Source organism: Macaca nemestrina, chromosome 3, assembly GCF_043159975.1.
Source record: "Macaca nemestrina isolate mMacNem1 chromosome 3, mMacNem.hap1, whole genome shotgun sequence".
NCBI lineage: Eukaryota > Metazoa > Chordata > Mammalia > Primates > Cercopithecidae > Macaca > Macaca nemestrina.
The window spans coordinates 191,593,349-191,620,565 of record NC_092127.1 but is presented as its reverse complement, the minus strand read 5'-3'; the positions used below and the strand labels follow the sequence as shown (position 1 = coordinate 191,620,565).

At 43.5% G+C, this 27,217-nt stretch overlaps 2 protein-coding genes across 2 annotated transcripts in view; one reads left to right on the top strand and one right to left on the bottom strand.

Annotated features, from left to right (window-relative positions):
• Window positions 1-27,217, bottom strand: part of LOC105483931 (zinc finger protein 721) — a 177,736-nt gene that overhangs the window by 66,694 nt on the left and 83,825 nt on the right. The window lies entirely within an intron of this gene.
• LOC105483804 (zinc finger protein 141) lies at window positions 58-27,139 on the top strand. The gene is made up of 4 exons (XM_071093942.1): window positions 58-270; window positions 7,030-7,156; window positions 7,589-7,684; window positions 25,355-27,139. The coding sequence occupies exons 1-4, from the start codon at window positions 268-270 to the stop codon at window positions 26,557-26,559; spliced, it is 1,431 nt and encodes a 476-aa protein (XP_070950043.1). The 5' UTR covers window positions 58-267; the 3' UTR covers window positions 26,560-27,139.

The following is a 27,217-nucleotide window of genomic DNA, read 5'->3' as shown; positions in this document are numbered from 1 at the left end:
GAGATTGGAGCCATATCCAATCAGGGCGCTGGAATGAGAACTGCCCAGTCAGGCACGCAGCCAGAGAGGAGGCGGTGGCTTCCGGGATGTGGCGCGGTCTTTGCGTCTGGCTCCTGCCAGGCCTTGGGTTGGGGGCTTCATCTCTCTGCTTAGTCGGTTCTGGGAGTCCTCAGTGATTTGGCCACAGCCTCAGCCTCCGTTGCTCTGTGACCTGCGGGTATTGGATGATTCCTAGCTAAGACTCCCGGATACCCCTGAAGTGGGGAAATGGTGAGTGTGCGGGGCAGGGCGTCCCAAGGCTGGGGAGGTCTCATCGGAACCGGCGGGAAATGGCGGCGGCGGGACCGAGTCTGCGAACGGAGTCCCCGCTGCTGCCGCTCAGCCCTCCGTCCTCAGTCCCCTCCGGTGAGGGACCCGGGCTCCTGTCGGTCCCCGCACGGCGGCTCTGCCCAGCCTGCAGCCGTCCTCTTTCAGCTCTGCGACCGCAGCCCCGCACCTTCCCCGGGCTGTGGGGTGAGGAGCTCACCGGGAAGACACCGGCGCGGCGTGCGCGGTGCCTGCCTGGGAGGAGCTGTGGTCCGGGGTCCTGTCCCTTCTTTACCCTTTTCAGAGTGAGATGGAGGCCCCGTCAAAAGAGAGTTCATGTGAGGAAACGGGGACTCATTAGTGGGACAGCGCCCCCGTGGTTCGTGGTTTGGGGGCTGCCAGTTGGTCTTGAAGGAAAGGCTTTTGTGAGGTGTGTGAGGAAGGGAAGCAAATCGCCCGCCCGCCCCAACTTTCCACCGGTCCCCTTGCCCTGAGCGCCTCCTCCGCGTGGCCGTTCCTGAGCGGCACCTTTTAGAATACGCTGGTGTCGTGTGCACAGCGCTTCGCTGGGTTCTGTGAGTGGTTCTGCCACATTATGGAACTTGAGGAGGGTGTGGGCGCCCCTGGTTTGTTGCAGACGTTCAGAAATGAAGACGGGTGTCCAGAGGCAGGGACTGGTGTCTGCAGGGGGGCAGTTGCGGGAAGAGCGCTGAGCTTGTGGGTCTGCGCTGACTCTGGGTAGGGTCGTTAGTGAGTTGCTGGACACCCCGTTGGGGTTGGAGCATTGACAGGTGTTGAGGAAACTCCGCACGTTTTCTGTCAGAAGAAAGACGTGGCTGAGCCTGGGCTGGAGGGAGTCGCCTGGTGTCTGCGGGAGGCGCGAGTGGGTTCTGCACATGCGCGGTCCTGCTGGGCACTGTCGGGTTCCTCCAGGTCTCCTCCCGGGGAAAGGGGACTGGGAACTTAAGAGGAAAGGAGGAGTTCTGAGAAATGTCCTTTCCCTGCACCCTGCTGCCAGCCCCCACCCAATGCTAACCCACTCCTGAGCACGCCCACTGGGCATTCGCACGGCCACACCCGTCCTAGGACAGGGTTCTACCCCTCAGGAATTGTGGCCATGGCAGCTTTGCTCCTATAGTTTTCTGTCAAAAACACACACACTGCCCAGAAGACTCCTGGTTCATTTCAACCCCAGATCTGTAGCAGGAATCTGTTTTCTTCACCCACCTAGGCTTCTGGACCACCTGATCCTAATCTCCTCTGCCTTTATGGACTCAGGAATCAGAGCTTAGCCCTGCCTGGGCTGAGCTGATCTTGTAGCACAAACCAGTCCTTTCGTCAATCCTGCCTTGCCCCCACTCAAGGATCTTGATAGCACCTTTCTTCCGCGCTTTTCTTCGCCACAAATCCTCTTTCTTGTGCACACAGTTTGCCCGAGTGCATCCCTCATGTGCCACAAGAATTCAGACGTTGGTGAATTCAAGACCATGCCTTTAGACCTGGCTGTTATAGGACCAAATACAAATCAGAAGAGGCTTAATGCTTTCTCTTTAGAATGAGGGAAGAATTTTTGGTCTTCTCCCTTAAAGTATTTAGTTTGAATTTTTTTTTTTTTTTTTTTGAGACGGAGTCTCGCTCTATCGCCCAGGCAGTGAGTGGCCGGATCTCAGCTCACTGCAAACTCCGCCTCCCGGGTTTACGCCATTCTCCTGCCTCAGCCTCCCGTGTAGCTGGGACTACAGGCGCCCGCCACCGCGCCGGGCTAATTTTTGTATTTTTTTGGTAGAAACGGGGTTTCACCGTGTTAGCCAGGACGGTCTTGATCTCCTGACCTCGTGATCCACCCGTCTCGGCCTCCCAAAGTGCTGGGATTACAGGCGTGAGCCACCGCGCCCGGCGAAAATTTTTATATTTAAATATTTTCTCTGCTTATTTGAAATATATATAAATCATTTTAATCTGTTAACTAGGTGATTTGTCTTTTTTGACTCAAAATTGTCTTTATCTAGGACATGGAACTATTGCTTTGAAATATGAATAGCAAGAATATACACCTTATTCCACAATTTCTGTAGAAGAGTAGGAGGTTGCTTTCAGCAGGTACCTGCCTTCAAGTGTCAAAATCTGCCTTCCGTCACTAAGCTGTGGAAAGTTTATTTTCCCTTTGAATATTACCAATTAGAAAACCCAGATGACCTTCCACATTACTAGTGAAAGTGTAATAAACTGTGTATGATACATGGTACTGTCAAGTCTTCTACTTGAGAGCTAATTAGGGTGTTTCTCTTTGTTTTGGAAATCTCTTAGTAGATTGCCTGTAATGCACATCACATTTTGTTTAATTCTATAACACATTTTCTTGCAGTTCTATTTTTGTGGAGAGTATTTTAGGATTGTAGATGATTTTGCTGTTAGTTATATTTTCCACACACTGTCAAGAATTACTAGATCTTATATAAAAAGTGCCCACCAGGCTTCATCTTAGAGAAAAATCTTCTTTCTCAGGATTACGGTCACAACCCACAATTGTGTGACAAAGTGCAGCAAAGTGCTCCCCAAAGCTGCAAACGAAATGATCTCTCTATTTGGGATCTGCAGTCCCTTCTATAGCAGTTAGTTTTCTACAAAAATAACTTTTTAAAATAGCAATCAGTTTTTGCACCTCTTTCAGTGCACCAGGCATCTTCAGATCTGACACTGAGTCAGAGATCATGGGGCCCATAAATCCAGCCAGGATCACACATGTGCATTGATTAAACCTGAGAACTTCAATTCTCTCCCTTCTCCCCTTGCCCAAATGCCCACAAATGTGCGTAGCTTACCAGCCCTCCAAGTCTTAAATGTGCAGTTCCAAATTCTGAGTTTATGTCCTGGGATTTGAGAGAAGAACAGAACTTTTATTTGAGAAATACAAGTTCTTTTAATTATGAGAACCAGTGATGTGTTAAAATGAGACCACAGTCCTACTGTTCCCCTCCTTGAACTCTTTTGTCTTTTGAAATTACTTGCTATTGCCACAAATGGATATAAATTAACCTAATAATGCCATACTGGACACTATAACCCACACCTTATAGCTTAACAACATATATAGCCAATCACTAACCAAAGTTACTTCTATAAACCAGTAAGAATTTCTGACAGCTTTCTGTCAGTTCCCCGTGCCTTTCTTTTTGCCTTTAAAAATATACTTGTAATGGCTTCTAATTGGAGTGTATGTTCAGGGCAGCTTTATGGTCCAGGGTTGCAATCTTCAAGCTTTGGCTCAAATAAACTCTCTTCTTATATTATGTTTACCCCAACTTTTTCCTTTTAGATCAAAATGGTTTGTTTGTTTGTTTGTTTGTTTGTTTTTGAGACAGAATCTCACCCTGTCGCCAGGCGGGAGTGCAGTGACACGATCTTAGCTCACTGCAACCTCCGCCTCCCAAGTTCAAGTAATTCTCCTGCTGGGACAACAGGCACATGCCACCATGCCCAGCTGATTTTTATATTTTGTAGTAGAGACGGGGTTTCATCATGTTGGCCAGTCTGGCCTCAAACTCTTGACCTTATGATCTGCCTCCCAAAGTCCTGGGATTACAGACGTGAGCCACCGCGCCCGGCCAAAATACTCTTTAGAAAGTGTTGAAGGAGTCTCCAGGAGGGGATCTCTCCTAGTTTTACTCTGCTTGCTATAACCCCTAAGAATGCTGAGGCACATTAATCCTACCTAGAATCTGCACATAAAAGCTGGCCTCTGCCTAGGATTCCCAAGACTGGGCCAGACTTTGGGCGAAAGACATACAGAAAACTCACAGAAGGCATTTTCTGCATCATGAGAGGTCAACATAGACATCATAAGCCCCACTTTCAGAGTGGAGCCCTTTGAGTTTTCCAGATCTTCTCCAATTACCTGGTATAGCTGTGTGCGAGACTTCTGGTGTAAACAGAATCCTGTGGCAGATTCTGTAAGTGTAAACAAGCACTTTAGCAGTGGGAGCTCAGGGCCACAAAATCTCCAGAGCCATAGTCACAACTATGCCTCCCTGTAGACTGTGTTATTGGAGTAGAGTGCTTTTGTCCTTCCCTTTGCCTTAGAGTTAGTTGAAAAGGGACAGGGCTTTCACATCTGGATCCAGGATCTGCAGCTCCACCAAGGCTGTTCCATTTTCTGTTTGCACTCCACAGTCAGTCTGTCTCTTCTGCCTGGATCACTATGGGGGCAGCATCTGCCCAGGGTCGCTGGGGACACTCTCACCAGCATCTGTGAGTATTTGAGACATTTGACGATGTCCTTTGCAGACTGGGGTCAGTCTGACCCCAAGGTCTGATTCTGCTTCCATTTCAGAGAAAGAGAAATGATTCATCCAGGGTTTGTTCCTCCCCTCACAGAAAGAATCCCCTTGGTTTGTACCCAGATAAGAGTTGCTCCAGTTTTCTGGTATTGGTGAAAAATGAGGAGCTCTGAAGACTCAAACTGATCAATAAGCTAATTGCTTCTATTTCAGATGTTCATTAGAAAAAGGCATGAAGCAGTCATGGTTACTACCATCAAACTTGCAGTCTAGAGCACATGAATAAATGGTTGAATTCAGCATCATGTGTTCAGTACAAAGATGGAAACTGTACAGGCAACTTAAGCTTCCTTTGGGCTACTTCTCCTTTACTGTGTTTGTGAGGTTTTTTGTTTTTGTTTTTTTTTAAATAGATAGTATCTCTCTGTCACCCAGGCTGGAGTGCAGTGGTGCTATCCCGGCTCTCTGCAACCTCCACCTCCCCAGTTCAAGCAATTCTCCTGCCTCAACCTCATGAGTAGCTGGGACTATAGGCGCCCTCCACCACATTGGCTAATTTTTTTTGTATTTTTAGTAGAGATGGGGTTTCACCATATTGGCCAGGCTGGTCTCGAACTCCTGACCTTGTGATCCACCCATCTCAGCTTCCCAAAGTGCTGGGATTACAGGCGTGAGCCACCGCACCCAGTCTGTTTTATGAGTTTTGATGCCACTACGTGAATGGCTATTCATTGACAGAAGAGAAATTGTTATTATTTGTATTGTGTTTACCTTGCTAAGAGTAAATATTTAACTTCTAATATAATTGCTCTAGAGAAACATAAGGATTTTGGTTAAATTCCTTGTTACTGTATGTTATACAAAAGACAGAGAAGTGGCTAAAATAGATTAAAATTTCACAAATTCTGGGAATCAAATTTGTCTTGGGCAGGCTTAGAAAAGACAAAACGAAAGTACTTAGTAACATAGAGAGCAGAGGCCTAGGGCCCACTTTCTGTCCCATCCCTGCTGAGATCCACCCTCTTCTGGTCCTCGTCCAGGTCTGAGGCCACACTGAAATCTCTCACAGAACTGATTAGTAGAGGAGATCAGAGTTTCGGGTGGCTACTCCTACCTTCTCTCCAGAGCTGGTGCCCACAATTTTCTGAAACCCAAAAGCCAATAAATAGGGAAAAACTATTTACCTTGAGGCCTTAAATCTTTTCTATAAAATTAAAACTAGTGTTTCTAGAAACATCCCACGTAGCAACCTGTTCTTCATCCCTGCAGTTTCAGTGGCTTTTTCTTACAAGTCTCCAAGTAAATACAAACACAAAAATAAAAAATTCCTCTGAATTGTACTTAACACTTTCTTTCTGGCTCTCTCCCATCTATTTATATTTAGCTATTATTCTATACATTGAAAAAAAATCAGTCAAGGGAAACAGAAAGGAAATGAAAATTCTGGGCCCTGCATTTAAATCTGGGAAGTATGGGACACTTAGTGTCTACCTCCCAGAATGTTATGAGAATTAACACACATAATGTGAGCTTCCCATCACAGTGCTCTGTGACATACGTCTGAGCACATATTACATGCCCCATAAAGATGGCATTAATGCAGGTGCACATGTTGTTTTTCAGATGCAGACTTAACTCAGACATTGCCACCATTTCCAACTTCTGTAACCTTATGGGGTCTACAGAGAATGCCATGTTTCAGAATGATGATTGGTGGTCTTGTCTTGGGATAAAAAGTATTTGTGTTGTGATAATGGTGTTGGGGTAAGGGACTCTGTGTGCTGTGTCTGCTTTCTCTAACTGAGTGGTACTATAATGGGTCTAGAGAGAGGAGCATCAACATTAACAGGAGACTTGCTGTAAAAAGCTAATTCATGGACCCTTTTCAAACCTGCAGAATTTTGTTACTTACAGTGACACCTAGAATATCAAATAATTTATATGTACATTGAAGCTTGAGAGGCAGTGCTTAGCTCAGTGACCCTCAGCCCAGTCTTCCAGTAGGATCACATGGACAGTTTGAAGAGAAACTATCAGCTGTGCCCTCTTCACAGATCCTGTCTATTTTTCTGGGTGAAAACATCCTTATTTTTAAAATTCAGTTCCTTGCATGATTCTACAGTGAGGCCAGGGTCACACATGAGGGCTTCCAGATACTTTACTGAAAGGTGAGTTCACCCTTTGTTCCAGGAGGTCACAGGGCCTACTCTGCTTGGTTTTGGTAGGGGCGTGTCAGTGTAGCCCATTATTTTGATTGCAGCAACAGAAACTGCTGGAATGCCTTCCTTTTTCTGCAGAGCTATAGAATACTTTAGAGAACATTACTGTGTTGAAAGTTATTTTGTCAGATAATCCCAGTCAGTCACATGTCAGAACTAGCTCTCTTAACTCATTTCACCTGTAGTCAAATTAAGACCTCTGTCACTTGATACGTATATATTTTCAGGAACTCTTAACATTCAGGGATGTGGCCATAGAATTCTCTCCAGAAGAGTGGAAATGCCTGGACCCTGCCCAGCAGAATTTGTATAGAGATGTGATGTTGGAGAACTACAGGAACCTGGTCTCCCTGGGTGAGGATAACTTTAATACATAATTCTTAATTCATCTCAGAGCTTTATTTTATTCCTTTGAAAAATTTCTCCTGGAAACTTTTATGTTTTATCTTTACATAAACCTTCTCTTTTCTTGAGCTAATTTGAGTCCTTCACTCTAGATTAGTGGTAATTCTAGAAATTCAAGGACATGAAATATTGTTTCCCACATCTTAAAATCCAATTTGCACTAGTTATTTTTTATTCAGTAGTACTGGGTAGTGGAACTTGGAATCTGCAGATTTAAAATACTTAAATATTCTAAAGATTCTATCAGGAAACAATTTTTGGATTAATTTTCTAGAATCTTCCATAATATCTCTCTATTCTGCTTAGCATAATACTAGGTTGGTAATTGGAGAATCCCCATCAATATTCATGTTATTCTTATTTTTTTTTTTAATAAAACAGGTGTTGCTATCTCTAACCCAGACCTGGTCACCTGCCTGGAACAAAGAAAAGAGCCCTACAATGTGAAGATACGTAAGATCGTAGCCAGACCCCCAGGTAGGTGAGAGTGAATGAAGCAGAGGACACAGGCAAGGGGACCAAAGGTCAAGAAGGAAGCCAGGCCTTAAAATGTGGTTTGGGGCCTGGTGCAGTGGCTAACGGCTGTAATCCAAGCACTTTGAGAGGCTGAGGCGGGTGGATCACGAGGTCAGGAGATCGAGATCATGCTGGCCAGCATGGTGAAACCCTGTCTCTACTAAAAATACAAAAATTAGCTGGGTATGGTGGTGCACACCTGGAGTCCCAGCTACTCAGGAGGCTAAAGCAGGAGAATCACTTGAACCTGGGAGGTGGAGGTTTCAGTGAGCCAAGATCACACCACTGCACTCCAGCTGGTGACAGAGCTAGACTCTATCTCAAAAAAAAAAAAAAAAACAAAAACAGGTAGTTTGGGAAGCTCTGCTCCAATGAAAATAATTTCTGAAAAAGCTGCATTTTTTCTGTCCCATGCTGTTAAATCTTCAAAGAATTCTCTTTTTGCTTTATTGATCTCCCTTTAAGTTTACAGGGAGAGCTAATGTCCATCCACTTTATCGCTTATAAGGGGCTGCATGATGTGACTGCTGTTCCATTGCTTTTGGAGACATTGGAATATTTGTGTTATTAAGGAGCTCTATGTCAGAGTATTTTTTTCTTTTCTTTTTTTTTTTTTTTTTTTTTTTGAGACGGAGTCTTGCTCTGTCCCCCAGGCTGGAGTGCAGTGGCCGGATCTCAGCTCACTGCAAGCTCCGCCTCCCGGGTTTACGCCATTCTCCTGCCTCAGCCTCCTGAGTCGCTGGGACTACAGGCACCCGCCACCTCGCCCGGCTAGTTTTTTGTATTTTTTTAGTAGAGACGGGGTTTCACCGGCTTAGCCAGGCTGGTCTCGATCTCCTGACTTCGTGATCCACCCGTCTCGGCCTCCCAAAGTGCTGGGATTACAGGCTTGAGCCACCGTGCCCGGCCTGCAGTGGATCTTTAGATTAATTTTATCTTACAAAAGTAAAATGTAATACTCAATAAACAAACTGCCCTTTTCCTCTCTTTCTTCAGCTCTTGGAAAACACCATTTTACTTACTGTTTCTATACTTTTGACTGATTTTTATATTGGTATCACTAATTAATATCTTTCTTTTTTACTGTTTTTTTCTTTTTTTTTTTTTTTTTTTTTTTTTTTTTGAGACAGAGTCTCGCTCTGTAGCCCGGGCTGGAGTGCAGTGGCCGGATCTCAGCTCACTGCAAGCTCCGCCTCCCAGGTTTACGCCATTCTCCTGCCTCAGCCTCCCGAGTAGCTGGGACTACAGGCGCCCGCCACCGCGCCCGGCTAGTTTTTTGTATTTTTTAGTAGAGACGGGGTTTCACGGTGTTCGCTAGGATGGTCTCGATCTCCTGACCTCGTGATCCACCCGTCTCGGCCTCCCAAAGTGCTGGGATTACAGGCTTGAGTCACCGCGCCCGGCCTTACTGTTTTTTTCTTAACATAATGATCTCAGTCTTTGTTTTTGTAAGTTGTGTCAGAATATCTTTCTGTTTTTTTTTTTTTTTTAATTTAAGTTCTAGGGTACGTATGTACAACATGCAGGCTCGTTACATAGGTATACATGTGCCATGCTGGCCTGCTGCACCCATCAACCCATCATTTACATTAGGTATTTCTCCTAATGCTATCTCTCCCCCCACCCCACGACAAGCCCCAGTGTGTGATGTTCCCCACCCTGTGTTCGAGTGTTCTCATTGTTCAGTTCCCACCTATGAGTGAGAACATGTGGTGTTTGGTTTTTTGTCCTTGTGATAGTTTGCTCAGAATGATGGTTTCCATCTTCATCCATGTCACTGCAAAGGACATGAACTCATCCTTTTTTATGGCTGTATAGTATTCCATGTTGTATATGTGCCACATTTGCTTAATCCAGTCTATCATTGTGGACATTTGGGTTGGTTTCAAGTCTTTGCTATTGTGAATAGTGCCGCAATAAACATACATGTGCATGTGTCTTTAATGGAGGATGATTTATAGTCCTTTGGATATATACCCAGTAATGGGATGGCTGGGTCAAATGGTATTTCTAATTGTAGATCCTTGAGGAATCGCCACACTGTCTTCCACAATGGTTGAACTAGTTTACAGTCCCACTAACAGTGTAAAAGTGTTCCTATTTCTCCACATCCTCTCCAGCACCTGTTTTTTCCTGACTTTTTTTTTTTTTTTTTTTTTTTGAGACAGAGTCTCGCTCTGCCACCCAGGCTGGAGTGCAGTGGCCAGATCTCGGCTCACTGCAAGCTCCGCCTCCCGGGTTTACACCATTCTCCTGCCTCAGCCTCCCGAGTAGCTGGGACTACAGGCGCCCGCCACCTCGCCCAGCTAGTTTTTTGTATTTTTTAGTAGAGACAGGGTTTCACCGTGTTAGCCAGGATGGTCTCGATCTCCTGACCTTGTGATCCGCCCGTCTCAGCCTCCCAAAGTGCTGGGATTACAGGCTTGAGCCACCGCGCCCGGTGTTTTTTCCTGACTTTAATGATCGCCATTCTAACTGGTGTGAGATGGTATCTGATTATGGTTTTGATTTGCATTTCTCTGATGGCCAATGATGATGACCATTTTTTCATGTGTCTGTTGACTGCATAAATGTCTTCTTTTGATATCCTGTGCCCACTTTTTGATGGGGTTGTTTCATTTTTTTCTTGTAAATTTGTTTAAGTTCTTTGTAGATTCTGGATGTTAGCCCTTTGTCAGATGCGTAGATTGTAAAAATTTTCTCCCATTCTGTAGGTTGCCTGTTCACTCTGATGGTAGTTTCTTTTGATGCGCAGAAGCTCTTTAGTTTAATTAGATCCCATTTGTCCATTTTGGCTTTTGTTGCCATTGCTTTTGGTGTTTTAGTCATGAAGTCCTTGCCCATGCCTATGTCCTGAATGGTATTGCCTAGGTTTTCTTCTAGAGTTTTTATGGTTTTAGGTCTAACATTTAAGTCTTTAATCCATCTTGAATTAATTTTTGTCTAAGGTGTAAGGAAGGGATCCAGTTTCAGCTTTCTACATATGGCTAGCCAGTTTTCCCAGCACCAATTATTAAATCGGGAATCCTTTTGCCATTTCTTGTTTTTGTCAGGTTTGTCAAAGATCAGATGCTTGTAGATGTGTGGTATTATTTCTGAGGGCTTTGTTCTCTTCCATTGGTCTATATCTCTGTTCTGGTACCAGTACCATGCTGTTTTGGTTACTATAGCCTTGTAGTACAGTTTGAAGTCAGGTAGTGTGATACCTCCAGCTTTGTTCTTTTGGCTTAGGATTATCTTGGCAATGGAGACTCCTTTTTGGTTCCATATGAACTTTAAAGTAGTTTTTTCCAATTCTGTGAAGAAAGTCATTGGTAGGTTGATGGGGATGGCATTGAATCTATGAATTACCTTGGGCAGTGTGGCCATTTTCACAATACTGATTCTTCCTATCCATGAGCATGGAATGTTGTTCCATTTGTTTGTGTCCTCTTTTATGTCATTGAGCAGTGGTTTGTAATTCTCCTTGAAGAGGTCCTTCACATCCCTTGTAAGTTGGATTCCTAGGTATTTTATTGTCTTTGAAGCAATTGTGAATGGGAGTTCACTCATGATTTGGCTCTCTGTTTGTCTGTTTTTGGTGTATAGGAATGCTTGTGATTTTTTCACGTTGATTTTGTATCCTGAGACTTTGCTGAAGTTGCTTATCAGCTTAAGGAGATTTTGGGCTGAGGCGATGGGGTTTTCTAAATACACAATCATGTCATCTGCAAACAGGGACAATTTGGCTTCCTGTTTTCCTAGTTGAATACCCTTTATTTCTGTCTCCTACCTGATTGCCCTGGCCAGAACTTCTGACCCTATGTTGAATAGGAGTGGTGAAAGAGGGCATCCCTGTCTTGTGCCAGTTTTCAAAGGGAATGCTTCCTGGCCAGGTGCGGTGGCTCATGCCTGTAATCCCAGCACTTTGGGAGGCCAAGGCAGGCGGATCATGAGGTCAGGAGATCAAGACCATCCTGGCTAACACAGTGAAACCCCGTCTCTACTAAAAAAAAAAAAAAGAAAAAATTGGCCAGGTGTGGTGGTGGGCACTTGTAGTCCCAGCTACTCAGGAGGCTGAGACAGAAGAATGGCGTGAACCCAGGAGGCAGAGCTTGCAGTGAGCCAAGATCATGCCACTGCACTCCAGCCTGGGTGACAGAGCGAGACTCCATCTCAAAAAAAAAGGACAGGGGGAATGCTTTCAGTTTTTGCCCATTCAATATGGTATTGGCTATGGGTTTGTCATAAATAGCTCTTATTGTTTTGAGATACATCCCATCAATACCTAGTTTATTGAGAGTTTTTAGTATGAAGCACTGTTCACTTTTGTCAGAGGCCTTTTCTGCATCTATTGAGATAATCATACAGTTTTTGTGTTTGATTCTGTTTATATGATGGATTACGTTTATTGATTTGCGTATGTTGAACCCGCCTTGCCTCCCAGGGATGAAGCCAACTTGATCGTGGTGGATAAGCTTTTTGATGTGCTGCTGGATTCGGTTTGCCATTATTTTATTGAGGATTTTTGCATCGATGTTCATCAGGGATATTGGTCTAAAATTCTCTTTTTTTGTTATGTCTCTGCCAGGCTTTGGTATCATGATGATGCTGGCCTCATAAAATGAGTTAGGGAGGATTCCCAATTTCTCTATTGATTGGAATAGTTTCAGAAGGAATGTTACCAGCTCCTCTTTGTACCTCTGGTAGAATTCAGCTGTGAATCCGTCTGGTCCTGTACTGTTTTTGGTGGGTAGGCTATTTATTATTGCCTCAATTTCAGAACCTGTTATTGGTCTATTCAGGGATTCAACTTCTTCCTGGTTTAGTCTTGGGAGGGTGTATTGTGTCCAGGAATTTATCCATTTCTTCTGGATTTTCTAATTTATTTGCGTGGAGGTCTTTATAGTATTCTCTGATGGGAGTTTGTATTTCTTTGGGATTGGTGGTAATATCCCCTTTATCACTTTTTATTCTGTCTATTTGATTCTTCTCTCTTTTCTTCTTTATTAGTCTTGCTAACCGTCTATCAATTTTGTTGATCGTTTCAAAAAACCAGCTCCTGGATTCGTTGATTTTTTTTTTTTTTTTTTTTTTGAGACAGAGTCTCGCTCTGCCGCCCAGGCTGGAGTGCAGTGGCCGGATCTCAGCTCACTGCAAGCTCCGCCTCCTGGGTTCACGCCATTCTCCTGCCTCAGCCTCCCGAGTAGTTGGGACTACAGGCGCCCGCCACTGCGGCCGGCTAGTTTTTTGTATTTTTTAGTAGAGACGGGGTTTCACCGTGTTAGCCAGGATGGTCTCGATCTCCTGACCTCGTGATCCACCCGTCTCGGCCTCCCAAAGTGCTGGGATTACAGGCTTGAGCCACCGCGCCCGGCCTCGTTGATTTTTTTTTTAAGGGTTTTTTGTGTCTCTATCTCTTTCAATTCTGCTCTGATCTTAGTTATTTCTTGCCTTCTACTAGCTTTCGAATGTGTTTGCTGTTGCTTTTCTAGTTCTTTTAATTGTGATGTTAGGGTGTCAATTTTAGATCTTTCCAGCTTTCTCTTGTGAGCATTTAGTGGGCATTAATTTCCCTCTACACACTGTTTTAAATGTGTCCCAGAGATTCTGGTATGTTGTGTCTTTGTTCTCATTGGTTTCAAAGAACATCTTTATTTCTGCCTTCATTTCGTTATGTACCCAGTAGTCATCCCGGAGCAGGTTGTTCAGTTTCCATGTATTAGAGCGGTTTTGAGTGAGTTTCTTAATCCTGAGTTCTAGTTTGCACTGTGGTCTGAGAGACAGTTTGTTATAATTTCTGTTCTTTTACATTTGCTGAGGAGTGCTTTACTTCCAACTATGTGGTCAATTTTGGAATAAGTGTGATGTGGTGCTAAGAAGAATGTATATTCTGTTGATTTGGGATGGAGAGTTCTGTAGATGTCTATTAGGTATGCTTGATGCAGAGCTGATTTCAATTCCTGGATATCTTTGTTAACTTTTGTCTCATGGATCTGTCTAATGTTGACTGTGGGGTGTTAAAATCTCCCATTATTATTGTGTGGGAGTGTAAGTCTCTTTGTATGTCTCTAAGGACTTGCTTTATGAATCTGGGTGCTGCTGTATTGGATGCATATATATTTAGGATAATTAGCTCTTCTTGTTGAATTGATCCCTTTACCATTATGTAATGACCTTCTTTATCTCTTTTGATCTTTGTTGGTTTAAAGTCTGTTTTATCAAAGACTAGGATTGCAACCCCTGCTTTTTTTTTTTTCTTTCCATTTGCTTGGTAGATCTTCCTCCATCCCTTTATTTTGAGCCTATGTGTGTCTCTGCACATGAGATGGGTCTCCTGAATACAGCACACTGATGGGTCTTGACTCTATCCAGTTTGCCAGTCTATGTCTTTTAATTGGAGCATTTAGCCCATTTACATTTAAGATTAATATTGTTATGTGTGAATTTGCTCCTGTCATTATGACGTTAGCTGGTTATTTTGCTCATTAGTTGATGCAGTTTCTTCCTAGCATTGATGGTCATTACAATTGGCATGTTTTTGCAGTGACTGGTACCAGTTGTTCCTTTCCATGTTTAGTGCTTCCTTCAGAAGCTCTTGTAAGGCAGGCCTGGTGGTGACAAAATCTCTTAGCATTTGCCTGTCTGTAAAGGATTTTATTTCCCCTTCACTTATGGAGCTTAGCTTGGCTGGATATGAAATTCTGGGTTGAAAATTCTTTTCTTTAAGAATGTTGAATATTGGCCCCCACTCTCTTCTGGTTTGTAGAGTTTCTGCCGAGAGATCTGCTGTTAGTCTGATGGGCTTCCCTTTGTTGATAATACGACCTTTCTCTCTGGCTGCTCTTAACATTTCTTCCTTCATTTCAACCTTGGTGAATCTGACAATTATGTGTCTTAGGGTTGCTCTTCTCGAGGAGTATCTTTCTGGTGCTCTCTGTATTTCCTGAATTTGAATGTTGACCTGCCATGCTAGGTTGGGGAAGTTCTCCTGGATAATTTCCTGAAGAGTGTTTTCCAGCTTGGTTCCATTCTCCTCATTACTTTCAGGTACACCAATCAAATGTAGATTTGGTCTTTTCACATAGTCCCATTTTTCTTGGAGGCCTCGTTTGTTTCTTTTTTTTCTCTAAACTTCTTTTCTTGCTTCATTTCATTCACTTGATCTTCAATTTCTGATACCCTTTCTTCCACTTGATCGAATTGGCTACTGAAGCTTGTGCATGCATTACGTAGTTCTCGTGCCATGGTTTTCAGCTCCATCAGATTATTTAAGGTCTGCTCTATGCCGTTTATTCTAGTTAGCCATTTGTCTAATCTTTTTTCAAGGTTTTTAGCTTCTTTGCAATGGATTCGAACATCCTCCTTTAGCTTGGAGAAGTTTGTTATTACCAATTGTGTGAAGCCCTCGTCTCTCAACTTGTCAAAGTCATTCTCCATCCAACTTTGGTCTGTATGCTGGGGAGGAGCTGCGTTCCTTTGGAGGAGAAGAGGCACTCTGATTTTTAGAATTTTCAACTTTTCTGCTCTGGTTTCTCCCCATCTTTGGTTTTATCTACCTTTGGTCTTTGATGATGGTGACATACAGATGGGGTTTCATGTGGATGTCCTTTGTGTTTCTTAGTTTTCCTTCTAACAGTCAGGACCCTCAGCTGCAGATCTGTTGGAGTTTGCTGGAGGTCCACTCCAGACACTGTTTGCCTGGGTATCACCAGCGGAGGCTGCAGGACAGCAAATATTGCACAATGCCAAATGTTGCCGTGTGATCCTTCTTCTGGAAACTTCATCTCAGAGGGGCACCCGGCTGTATGAGGTGTCAGTCAGCCCCTACTGGGAGGTGTCTCCCAGTTAGGCTACTCTGGGGTCAGTGACCCACTTGAGGAGGCAGACTGTCCGTTCTCAGATCTCAAACTCCGTGCTGGAAGGACCACCACTCTCTTCAAAGCTGACAGGGATGTTTAAGTCTGCAGAAGTTTCTGCTGCCTTTTGTTTAGTTATGCCCTTCCCCCAGAGGTGGAGTCTACAGAGGCAGGCAGGCCTCCTTGAGCTACGGTGGGCTCCACCTAGTTCGAGCTTCCTGGCTGCTTTGTTTACCTACTCAAGCCTCAGCAATGGCAGACACCCCTCCGCCAGCCTTGCTGCTGCCTTGCAGTTGATTTCAGACTGCTGTGCTAGCAGTGAGCGAGGCTCTGTGGGCGTGGGACCTTCCGAGCCAGGCATAGGATATAATCTCCTGGTGTGCCGTTTGCTAAGACCATTGGAAAAGCGCAGTATTAGGGTGAGAGTGTCTTCTTTTGAGAAATGTCTGTTCATATCCTTTGCCCACTTTTTTTTTTTTTTTTTTGAGACGGAGTCTCGCTCTGCCGCCCAGGCTGGAGTGCAGTGGCCGGATATCACCTCACTGCAAGCTCCGCCTCCCGGGTTCACGCCATTCTCCTGCCTCAGCCTCCGGAGTAGCTGGGACTATAGGCGCCCGCCACCGCGCCCGGCTAGTTTTTTGTATTTTTTAGTAGAGACGGGGTTTCACCATGTTAGCCAGGATGGTCTCGATCTCCTGACCTCGTGATCCGCCCATCTCGGCCTCCCAAAGTGCTGGGATTACAGGCTTGAGCCACCGCGCCCGGCCCCTTTGCCCACTTTTTGATGGTGTTATTTTTTTCTTTAAAATTTCTTTAAGTTCTTTATAGATTCTGGATATAAGCCTTTGTCAGATGGGTAGATTGCAAAAGTTTTTTCCCTTTCTGTAGGTTGCCTGTTCACTCTGATGGTAGTTTCTTTTGCTGTGCAGAAGCTCTTTAGTTTAATGAGATCCTATTTGTCTATTTTGGCTTTTCTTGCCATTGCTTTTGGTGTTTCAGTCATGAAGTCCTTGCCTATGCCCAAGTCCTGAATGGTATTTCCAGGTTTTCTCCTAGGGTTTTTATGGTTTTAGGTCTAACATTTAAGTTTTTAATCCATCTTGAATTAATTTTTGTATAAGATGTAAGGAAGGGATCCAGTTTCATCATTCTACATAGGACTAGCCAGTTTTCCCAGCACCATTTATTAAATCGGGAATCCTTTCCCCATTTCTTGTTTTTGTCAGGTTTGTCAAAGATCAGATGCTTGTAGATGGGTGGTATTATTTTTGAGGGCTCTGTTCTGTTCCTTTGGTCTATATCTCTGTTTTGGTACCAGTACGATGCTGTTTTGGTTACTGTAGCCTTGTAGTATAGTTTGAAGTCAGGTTAATATTGTTATGTGTGAATTTGCTTCTGTCATTATGATGTTAGCTGGTTATTTTGCCCATTAGTTGATGCAGTTTCTTCCTAGCATTGATAGTCTCTACAATTTGGCATGTTTTTGTAGTGGCTGGTACAAGTTGTCCCTTTCCATGTTTAATGCTTCCTTCAGGAGGTCTTGTAAGGCAGGTCTGATGGTGACAAAATTTCTCACATTTGCTTGCCTGTCTGTAAAGGATTTTATTTCTCCTTCACTTATGGAGCTTAGTGTGACTGGATATGAAATTCTAGGTTGAAACTTCTTTTCTTTAAGAATGTTGAATATTGGCCCCCATTCTCTTTGGCTTGTAGAGTTTCTGCCAAGAGGTCTGCTGTTAGTCTGATGGGCTTCCCTTTGTGTATAACCCGACCTTTCTCTCTGGCTGCCCTTAACAATTTTTCCTTCATTTCAACCTTGGTGAATCTGACAATTATGTGTCTTGGGGTTGCTCTTCTCGAGGAGTATCTTTGTGATGTTCTTTGTATTTCCCGAATTTGAATGTTGGCCTGCCTTGCTAGGTTGGGGAAGTTCTGGATATTATCCTGAAGAGTGTTTTCCAACTTGGTTCCATTCTCCTCATCACTTTCAGGTACACTAATCAAACATAGATTTGGTCTTTTCACATGGTCCCATATTTCTTGGAGGCTTTGTTCATTTCTTTTTACTCTTTTTTCTCTAAACTTCTCTTCTTGCTTTATTTCACTCATTTGATCTTCAATCTCTGATACCCTTTCTTCCTCTTGATCAAATCAGCTATTGAAGCTTGTTCATGTTTCATGTAGTTCTCGTGCCATGGTTTTCAGCCCCTTCAGGTCATTTAAGGTCTTCTCTACGCTGTTTTTTCTAGTTACCCATTCGTCTAATCTTTTTTCAAGGTTTTTAGCTTCCTTGTGATGGGGTCCAACATCCTTCTTTAGCTCAGAGAAGTTTGTTATTACCGACCCTCTGAAGCCTACTTCTGTCAGCTCATCAAAGTCATTCTCCATCTAGCTTTGTTCTGATGCTGGTGAGGAGCTGTGATCCTTTGGAGGAGAGGAGGTGCTCTAGTTTTTTGAATGTTCAGCTTTTCTGCTCTGTTTTCTCCCCATCTTTGTGGTTTTATCTACCTTTCTATCTACCTTTTATCTACCTTTTGATGTTGGTGACCTACAGATGGGGTTTTGATGTGGATGTCCTTTTTGTTGATGTCGATGCTATTCCTTTCTGTTTGTTGTGTTTTTCTTCTAACAGGTCCCTCAGCTACAGGTCTGTTGGAGTTTGCTGGAGGTCTACTCCAGACCCTCTTTGCCTGGGTATCACCAGCAGAGGCTGCAGAACAGCAAATATTGCTGCCTGATCCTTCCTCTGGAAGCTTTGTCCCAGAGGGGCACCTGCCTCTATTAGGTGTCAGTCGACTCCTACTGGGAGGTGTCTCCCAGTTAGGCTACACGGGGGTCAGGGACCCACTTGAGGAGGCAGTCTGCCCGTTCTCAGATCTCAAACACCATCCTGGGAGAACCACGGCTCTCTTCAGAGCTGTCAGACAGGGACGATTAAATCTGCAGAAGTTTCTGCTGCCTTTTGTTCAGCTATACCCTGTCCCCAGAGGTGGAACCTATAGAGGCAACTGGCCTTGCTGAGCTGCAGTGGGCTCATCCCAGTTTGAGCTTCCCCAGCTGCTTTGTTTACTTACTCAAGCCTCAGCAATGGTGGACGCTTCTCCCCCTGTCAGGCTGCTGCCTCGCAGGTCAATATCAGACTGCTGCGCTAGCAGTGAGCAAGGCTCCATGGTTGTGGGACCTGGCAAGCCAGGCACAGGATATAATCTCCTGGTGTGCCGTTTGCTAAGACCATTGGAAAAACACAGTATTTGGACAGGAGTGTCCTGATTTTCCAGATACAGTCAGTCACAGCTTCCCTTGGCTAGGAGAGGGAAATCCCCCAACCCCTTGTGCTTCCCAGGTGAGGCGATGCCCCTCCCTGTTTTGGCTCACCCTCTATGGGCTGCACTGCACCCATTGTCCAACCAGTCCCAGTGAGATGAACCAGGTACCTCAGTTGGAAATGCAGAAATCACCCGTCTTCTATGTTGATCACGCTGGAAGCTGCAAACCGGAGCCATTCCTATTCAGCCATCTTGGAATGGGATGTCTTTGCTCTATTTTTAAATTGCGTGTTATTTTTGTTGTTAAGCTTGTTAAATATTCTAAAAGTTTATCTTTTGTGTGCATTTCACAAATATTTTCTTTCACTCTGTAGATTATCTCTTCACTTTGTTAATGTTTTCTTTGCTGTGCAAAACGTTTTTAGTTTGTTGTAATCCCATTTGCATAATGTTGCTTCTTTTGCCTGTGCTTTTGAGGTGTTACTTAAAAATTCTTTGCTCTGTAATAAGTGGTAAAGCATTCCTCCGTATTCACCCAAATAGCTTTATAGGTTTGGGTTTCACATTTAAATCTTTATGTGCGATTGGGTTTTTTATATCATAAGAGCTAGGGGCCTACTTTCATTTTTTGATTATCATGTAGATAATCAATTTTCCTAGCACTATTTATTGAAAAGACTGTCTTTTTCCAAATGTGTGTTCTTGACATCTTTGTTGAAAATCACTTGCCTCTAGGTTCATGAATTTATTACTGAGCTCACTGGATAGTTTGATATGTCTGTTTTTATGCCAGTATCATGTTGTATTGCTTATTATAGCTTTATAGGATATTTCGGAGTCAGGTAGTGTAATGCCTCCAACTTGATTCTTTTTGCCAAGGATTACCTTCGCTATTTGGGGGTCTTTGGTTGGTCCTGGTTAATTTTAAGCTTGTTTGTTCCATTTCTGTGAAAAAGTCATTGGTATTTTGATACAGATGGCATTGAATCTGTGTATCACCTTGGGTAGTATGGCCACTTTCCTGATGTTTTTTCAGTTCATAAGGAAAAATATCTTTCAATTTTTATGTCTTTTTCAGTTTTTTATCAATTCTGTTGTTGTTTGTTTTCTGAGACGAAGTCTCACTCTGTTGCCCAGGCTGGAGTGCAATGGTGTGATCTCAGTGCACCACAACCTCTGCTTCTCGGGTTAAATGATTCTCTTGCCTCAACCTCCTGAGTGGCTGGGGCGACAGGCGCATGCCACCATGCCCCGCTAATTTTTGTATTTTTAGTAGTGATGGGATTTCACCATGTTGGTCAAGCTGCTCTCGAACTCCTGACCTCGTGATCTGCCTACCTTGGCCTCCCAAAGTGCTAGGATTACAGGCATGAGCCACCACGCCCAGCATTATCAATGTTTTTAAATTATCAGTGTAGAGAGTGTTCATCTTTTCAATTCAGTTTGCTGCTAGACATATTTTATTTTACTTTATTTTATTTGGGATGGAGTCCTGCTTTGTCACCCAGACCGGAGTGCACTGATGTGATCTCGGCTCACCACAACCTCTGCCTCCTATGTTCAAGCAATTCTTCTGAGTAGCTGGGAGTAGCTGGACTGCATCCAGCTAATTTTTGTATTTTTAGTAGAGACAGGGTTTCGCCATGTTGACCAGGCTGGTCTTGAACTCCTAACCTCAGGTGATCCTCATGCCTCAACCTCCCAGAGTGCTAGGATTACAGGCATAAACCACCACACCTGGCCAGCACCTTTATTTTTTATTGTAGATACAGAAGAAACATTGCCAAAATTGAACATGCCTTTGTGATTTAAGCAACTCAACAAATTAGGTATAGATTATATGTACCTCAATACAGTAAAGACCATATATGATTAATAATGATCAGATTAATAGCTGATACCATACTGGATAGGACAGAGCAGAAAACTTTTTATTTGAGATCTGGAACAAGACAAGGATGTTTTTATTTTATACTATAATTGACAGCATCCGACCATGTACACTGTAAGACTGGAGCACAAGTCAAATATGGATCACTGATATGTCTATTTCCAGTATGAGTCTGTGTTTATTTATCTGTATGCATATTGTTTTTGTTTTGTTTATGAGTTGTATACTTGTTCTGTTTGTGTATACAGTTGTGGTTTTGAGTAGTCATTGAAATCCTCCTAATTTTACTCTCTATTTGTAAATCTATATTTATGTGTGGGAGAAACACTTTTGCGACTTGAAGATAAGTTCAAAAACTGTCATATGTCTGTATCTCAGATTTTAGATACTTTTTTTTTTTTCTTTTTGAGGCGGAGTCTCGCTCTGTCACCCAGGCTGGAGTGTAGTGGCCGGATCTCAGCTCACTGCAAGCTCCGCCTCCCAGGTTTACGCCATTCTCCTGCCTCAGCCTCCGGAGTAGCTGGGACTACAGGCGCCCGCCACCTTGCCTGGCTAGTTTTTTGTATTTTTTAGTAGAGACTGGGTTTCACCGTGTTCGCCAGGATGGTCTCGATCTCCTGACCTCGTGATCTGCCCGTCTCGGCCTCCCAGAGTGCTGGGATTACAGGCTTGAGCCACCGCGCCCGGCTAGATACTATTTTTAATTGTCAAAAACACATAAACTTTACAATCTTTTTTTTTTTTTTTTTTTTTTTTGACATGGAGTCTCAGTCTGTCATGCAGGCTAGAGTGTAGCGATGCAATCTCCGTTCACGGCATCCTCCTCCCAGATTCAAGTGATTGTTTTGCCTCAGCCTCCTGAGCAGCTGGGATTACAGGTGTGTACCACCACGCCCAGCTAATTTTTGTATTTTTTGTAGAGATGGGGTTTCACCATATTGACCAGGCTGGTCTTGATCTCCTGACCTCGTTATCCGCCCACCTCAGCCTCCCAAAATGCTGAGATTACAGGTGTGAGCCACTGCACCCAGCCAAAACTTTACAATCTTAAATACCATTTTTTTCCAAATTTTGTTATTACAATTTAACTTCTGGGGTACGTGTGAAAAACATGTTACATAGGTATATACGTGCCATAAATACTTTTAAGTATTCACCTTAGTCATATTATATCAATATTGTTATGCACTCTATCTCTGGAATATGTTTATCTTGCAAGTCTTAACACTCATACACATTAAACAACTACCTACTTTTTCTGTTTTCTGGTGCTTTACAAAAACAATTCTGTTTTCTATTTTAGAGTCAGACTGCTTTAGATGTCTCATGTAAGTTGACTCATGCAATTTTTGTCTCTTCTTGGCTGACTTATTTCATGTTACACAGTGCCATCAGTTGGGGGGTGCGATGGCTCATGCCTGTAATCCCAGCACTTTGGGAGGCTGAGGCGGGCGGATCACAAAGTCAGGAGATTGAGACCATCCTGGCTAACACAGTGAAACCCTGTCTGTGCTAAAAATATAAAAAATATTGGCCAAGTGTGGTGGCAAGCATCTGTAGTCCCAGCTACTCGGGAGGCTGAGGCAGGAAAATGGTGTGAACCCAGGAGGTGGAGCTTGCAGTGAGCCGAGATGGCACCACTGAACTGCAGCCTGAGAGACAGAGTGAGACTCTGTCTCAAAAAAAAAAAAGAGAAAAAGAAAAAAAAAATTTCTCAGTCATTATTTTTGTATTTTTCACTTCTGTGATTTTTTATATTTTTAATGTTTTCATTTATATATATATTTTAAATTATATTTAGTTGTGTTACCATTTAGCTCATTGAGCTTTATTCTGGTCAAATTTTAAAACTTTGTTTATCTTCAGTTTTTTTTTTTTTTTTTTTTTTTTTTTTTTTTTTTTTTGAGACGGAGTCTCGCTCTGTCTCCCGGGCTGGAGTTGCAGTGGCCGGATCTCAGCTCACTGCAAGCTCCGCCTCCCGGGTTCACGCCATTCTCCTGCCTCAGCCTCCCGAGTAGCTGGGACTACAGGCGCCGCCACCTCGCCCGGCTAGTTTTTTGTATTTTTTAGTAGAGACGGGGTTTCACCATGTTCACCAGGATGGTCTCGATCTCCTGACCTCGTGATCCACCCGTCTCGGCCTCCCAAAGTGCTGGGATTACAGGCTTGAGCCACCGCGCCCGGCCTATCTTCAGTTTTAATTATTGTTCTGAACTTTTGTTTTTGTTTTGTTTTGAGATGGAGTGTCATTCTGTCACTCAGGCTGGAGTGCAGTGGTGTGATCTTGGCTCACTGCAACCTCTACCTCCAGGGTTTAAGCAATTCTTCTGCCTCAGCCTCCTTATTAGCTGGGACTACAGGTGTGTGCCACCATGCCCAGCTAATTTTTGTAGTTTTAGTAGAGACGGAGTTTCACCATTTTGGCCAGGATGTTTTTGATCTCTTGACCTCGTGATCTGCCTGCCCCAGCCTGCCAAAGTGCTGGGATTACAGACATGAGCCACTATGCCTGGTCTTTTCTGAAAATGTGTGTGTGTGTGTTTGTGTGTGTGTGTGTGTGTGTGTGTTGGAGTCTCACTCTGTCGCCCAGGCTGGAGTGCAGTGGCATGATCTTGGCACACTGCAAGCTTTGCCTCCTGTGTTTACACCATGCTCCTGCCTCAGCCTCCCACATAGCTAGGACTACAGGTGTCCGTCACCACGTCCGGGTAGTTTTGTTTTTTTTGTTTTGTTTTTTTTTTTTTTTTTTGAGGTGGAGTCTCGCTCTGTCGCCCAGGCTGGAGTGCAGTGGCGCAATCTCGGCTCACTGCAAGCTCTGCCTCCTGGCTTCACGCCATTCTCCTGCCTCAGCCTCCTGATTAGCTGGGACTACAGGCACCCACCACCGCGCCCAGCTAATTTTTTGTATTTTTTAGTAGAGACGGGGTTTCACTGTGTTAGCCAGGATGATCTCAATCTCCTGACCTTGTGATCCGCCCACCTCGGCCTCCCAGACTGCTGGGATTACAGGCGTGAGCCACTGCGCCCGGTCGTCCAGGTAGTTTTTTTGTATTTTTAGTAGGGACGGGGTTACACCATGTTAGCCAAGTGGTCTCTTATCTCCTGACCTTGTGATCCTCCCACCTCAGCCTGCCAAAGTGCTGGGATTACAGGCGTGAGCCACCACGCCCGGCCCCTTTTCTGAAAATTTTAAAATTGTTGGACCATGTTTTTTTGTTTGTTTGTTTTTGTTTTTGTTGTTTTTTTTTTGAGACGGAGTCTTGCTCTGTTGCCCAGGCTGGACTGCAGTGGCCGTATCTCAGCTCACTGCAAGCTCCGCCTCCCGGGTTTTACGCCATTCTCCTGCCTCAGCCTCCCGAGCAGCTGGGACTACAGGCGCCCGCCACCTCGCCCGGCTAGATTTTTGTATTTTTTAGTAGAGACGGGGTTTCACCGTGTTAGCCAGGATGGTCTCGATCTCCTGACCTCGTGATCCGCCCGTCTCGGCCTCCCAAAGTGCTGGGATTACAGGCTTGAGCCACCGCGCCCGGCCTGGACCATGTTGTTCTAATATTTTGTGTACATTGTAATGTTTGGTTGTTATTTGAACATTAACAAAAAACTATTTGTCACAATCTTTACAATGTAGGTTTTTCTTGACATGGTCTGAAACCAATTGTCCTTGAAGGAGATTATGGTAACCTCTCATACATCTTCTAACGATGTGTCTTCTCTGGAATTTTGTGTTTACTTTTCAGTTAAAAGTGTTTGTTCATGTTCCTTCTTAACAGTCTCTAGGGCCGGGCGCAGTGGCTCACGCCTGTAATCTCAGCATTTTGGGAGGCCGAGGCCAGCGGATCACGAGGTCACAAGATCGAGACCTTCCTGGCTAACACAGTGAAACCCCGTCTCCACTAAAAATACAAAAAATTAGCCGGGCATGATGGCGGGCACCTGTAGTCCCAGCTATTCGGGAGGCTGAGGCAGGAGAATGGCGTGAACCTGGGAGGCGGAGGTTGCAGTGAGCCAAGATCACACTAACGCACTCCAGCCTGGGTGACAGAGCGAGACTGTCTCTAAAAACAAAAAAAAAACACAGTCTCTAATCACTTGTTCCACCTCTTGCCTGTATTTAGCATGGCAGTCTGCTCCTGAAACATTTACATTTGGTTTCAGCAGGCCCAATCTGTCCTCCCAAAGTATACCACCATTTCAGCACTCTGTGGTATTGGAGACAAAAACCAGGCTCTGTAAAGACACCCAAAAGCCAGAAGTAAGGATATCTGTATCAGTATTTTTCTTCTCTTTAAAGGAAGAAGCCAAGAGTTGACACTTCATTCCTAATGGCATAGTGCTATTGGGGAGGAGGAAGAGCTGTTGGTGGGTAAATGTAGCAAACATTCCTTCCTGTTCAATGTGGCTCTTGGCATTTTGCTTACCTGAGGCGTTGCATACAATTAACTCATTTATAGGTTTCACAGAAAGGCATCTTTTTTAGTACATGTTTGCTACATGTATATGTCTGTAAAGAAATTATGGCCTGTGGGATTTTGTTATGCCATCTAACTAATGTAGTTTGAATAATTTCATAAGATTTACAAAGTATATTTATATGAATATACTAAGTGGGATAATTTGTAATTTTTATTCCTTTCAGCTGTGTGTTCTCATTTCACCCAAGACCGTTGGCCAGTGCAGGGCATAGAAGATTCATTCCACAATCTTATACTGAGAAGATATGAGAAATGTAGACATGAGAATTTACAATTAAGAAAAGGCTGTAAAAGTTTGAATGACTGTAAGTTGCAGAAAGGAGGTTACAATGAATTTAATGAATGCTTGTCAACTACCCAGAGCGAAATATTTCAGTGTAAAGCAAACATCAAAGTTGTTAGTAAATTTTCAAAATCAAACAAACGTAAGACAAGACATACTGGAGAGAAACAATTTAAATGTAAAGAATGTGGCAAATCTTTTCCTAAGTTTTCACACCTAACTCAACATAAGGTAATTCATGCTGGAGAGAAACCCTACACATGTGAAGAATGTGGCAAAGCCTTTAAATGGTCTTTAATATTTAATGAACATAAGAGAATTCATACTGGAGAGAAACCTTTTACTTGTGAAGAATGTGGCAGCATCTTTACCACATCCTCACACTTTGCTAAGCATAAAATAATTCATACTGGAGAGAAACCCTATAAATGTGAAGAATGTGGCAAAGCCTTTAATAGGTTCACAACCCTTACTAAACATAAGAGAGTTCATGCTGGAGAGAAACCCATCACGTGTGAAGAATGCAGGAAAATCTTTACCTCATCTTCAAACTTTGCCAAACATAAGAGAATTCATACTGGAGAGAAACCCTACAAATGTGAAGAATGTGGCAAAGCCTTTAATAGGTCCACAACCCTTACTAAACATAAGAGAATTCATACTGGAGAGAAACCCTACACATGTGAAGAATGTGGCAAATCCTTTAGACAGTCCTCAAAACTGAATGAACATAAGAAAGTTCATACTGGAGAGAAGCCCTACAAATGTGATGAATGTGGCAAAGCCTTTGGACGGTCCAGGGTCCTGAATGAACATAAAAAAATTCATACTGGAGAGAAACCCTACAAATGTGAAGAATGTGGCAAAGCCTTTAGACGGTCCACAGATCGGAGTCAACATAAGAAAATTCATAGCACAGCTAAACCCTACAAATGCAAGGAATGTGACAAAGCCTTTAAACAGTTCTCACTCCTGAGTCAACATAAGAAAATTCATACTGTAGATAAACCCTACAAATGTAAAGATTGTGACAAAGCCTTTAAACGGTTCTCACACCTGAATAAACATAAGAAAATTCATACCTGAGAGAAATCCTACCCATGTGACAAACTTTTGGATGGTCCACAAACCTGAATGAACATGAGAAAATTTATACTGGAGAGAAACCCTGGAAATGTGAAGAACATGGCAAAATTCTTTACCTCATTCTCAAAACTTGCTAAACATAAGAGAATTCATACCAGAGAGAAACTGTACAAATGTGAAGAATGTGGCAAAGCCTGTGGATGGTCCAGAAACCTGAATTGAGCAGAAGAAAATTATTACTGGAGATAAACCCTGCAAATGTAAAGAATGTGACAAAACCTTTAAACAGTCCTCACTGGTGAATAAATATAAGAAAAATCATGCTGGAGGGAAGCCCTACACATGTGGCAGAATGTGGCAAAGCATTTAATTGGTCCTCAATGCTTAATAAATATAAGATAATTCATACTGGAGATGAACTTCATATGTGAACAGTGTGATAAAGCCTTTAAATGGTCCTCAATCCTTAATGAACATAAGCAAATTCATGCTGGAGCAAAATGCTTGACATGTGAAGAATGTTGCACCGTCTTTACCACATCCTCAAACTTTGTTAAACATAAGAGAATTTATACCAGAGTGAAATCCTACACATGTAAAGAATGTGGCAAAGCCTTTGATAGGTTCTCAACCCTTACTGTACACAAGAGAATTCATT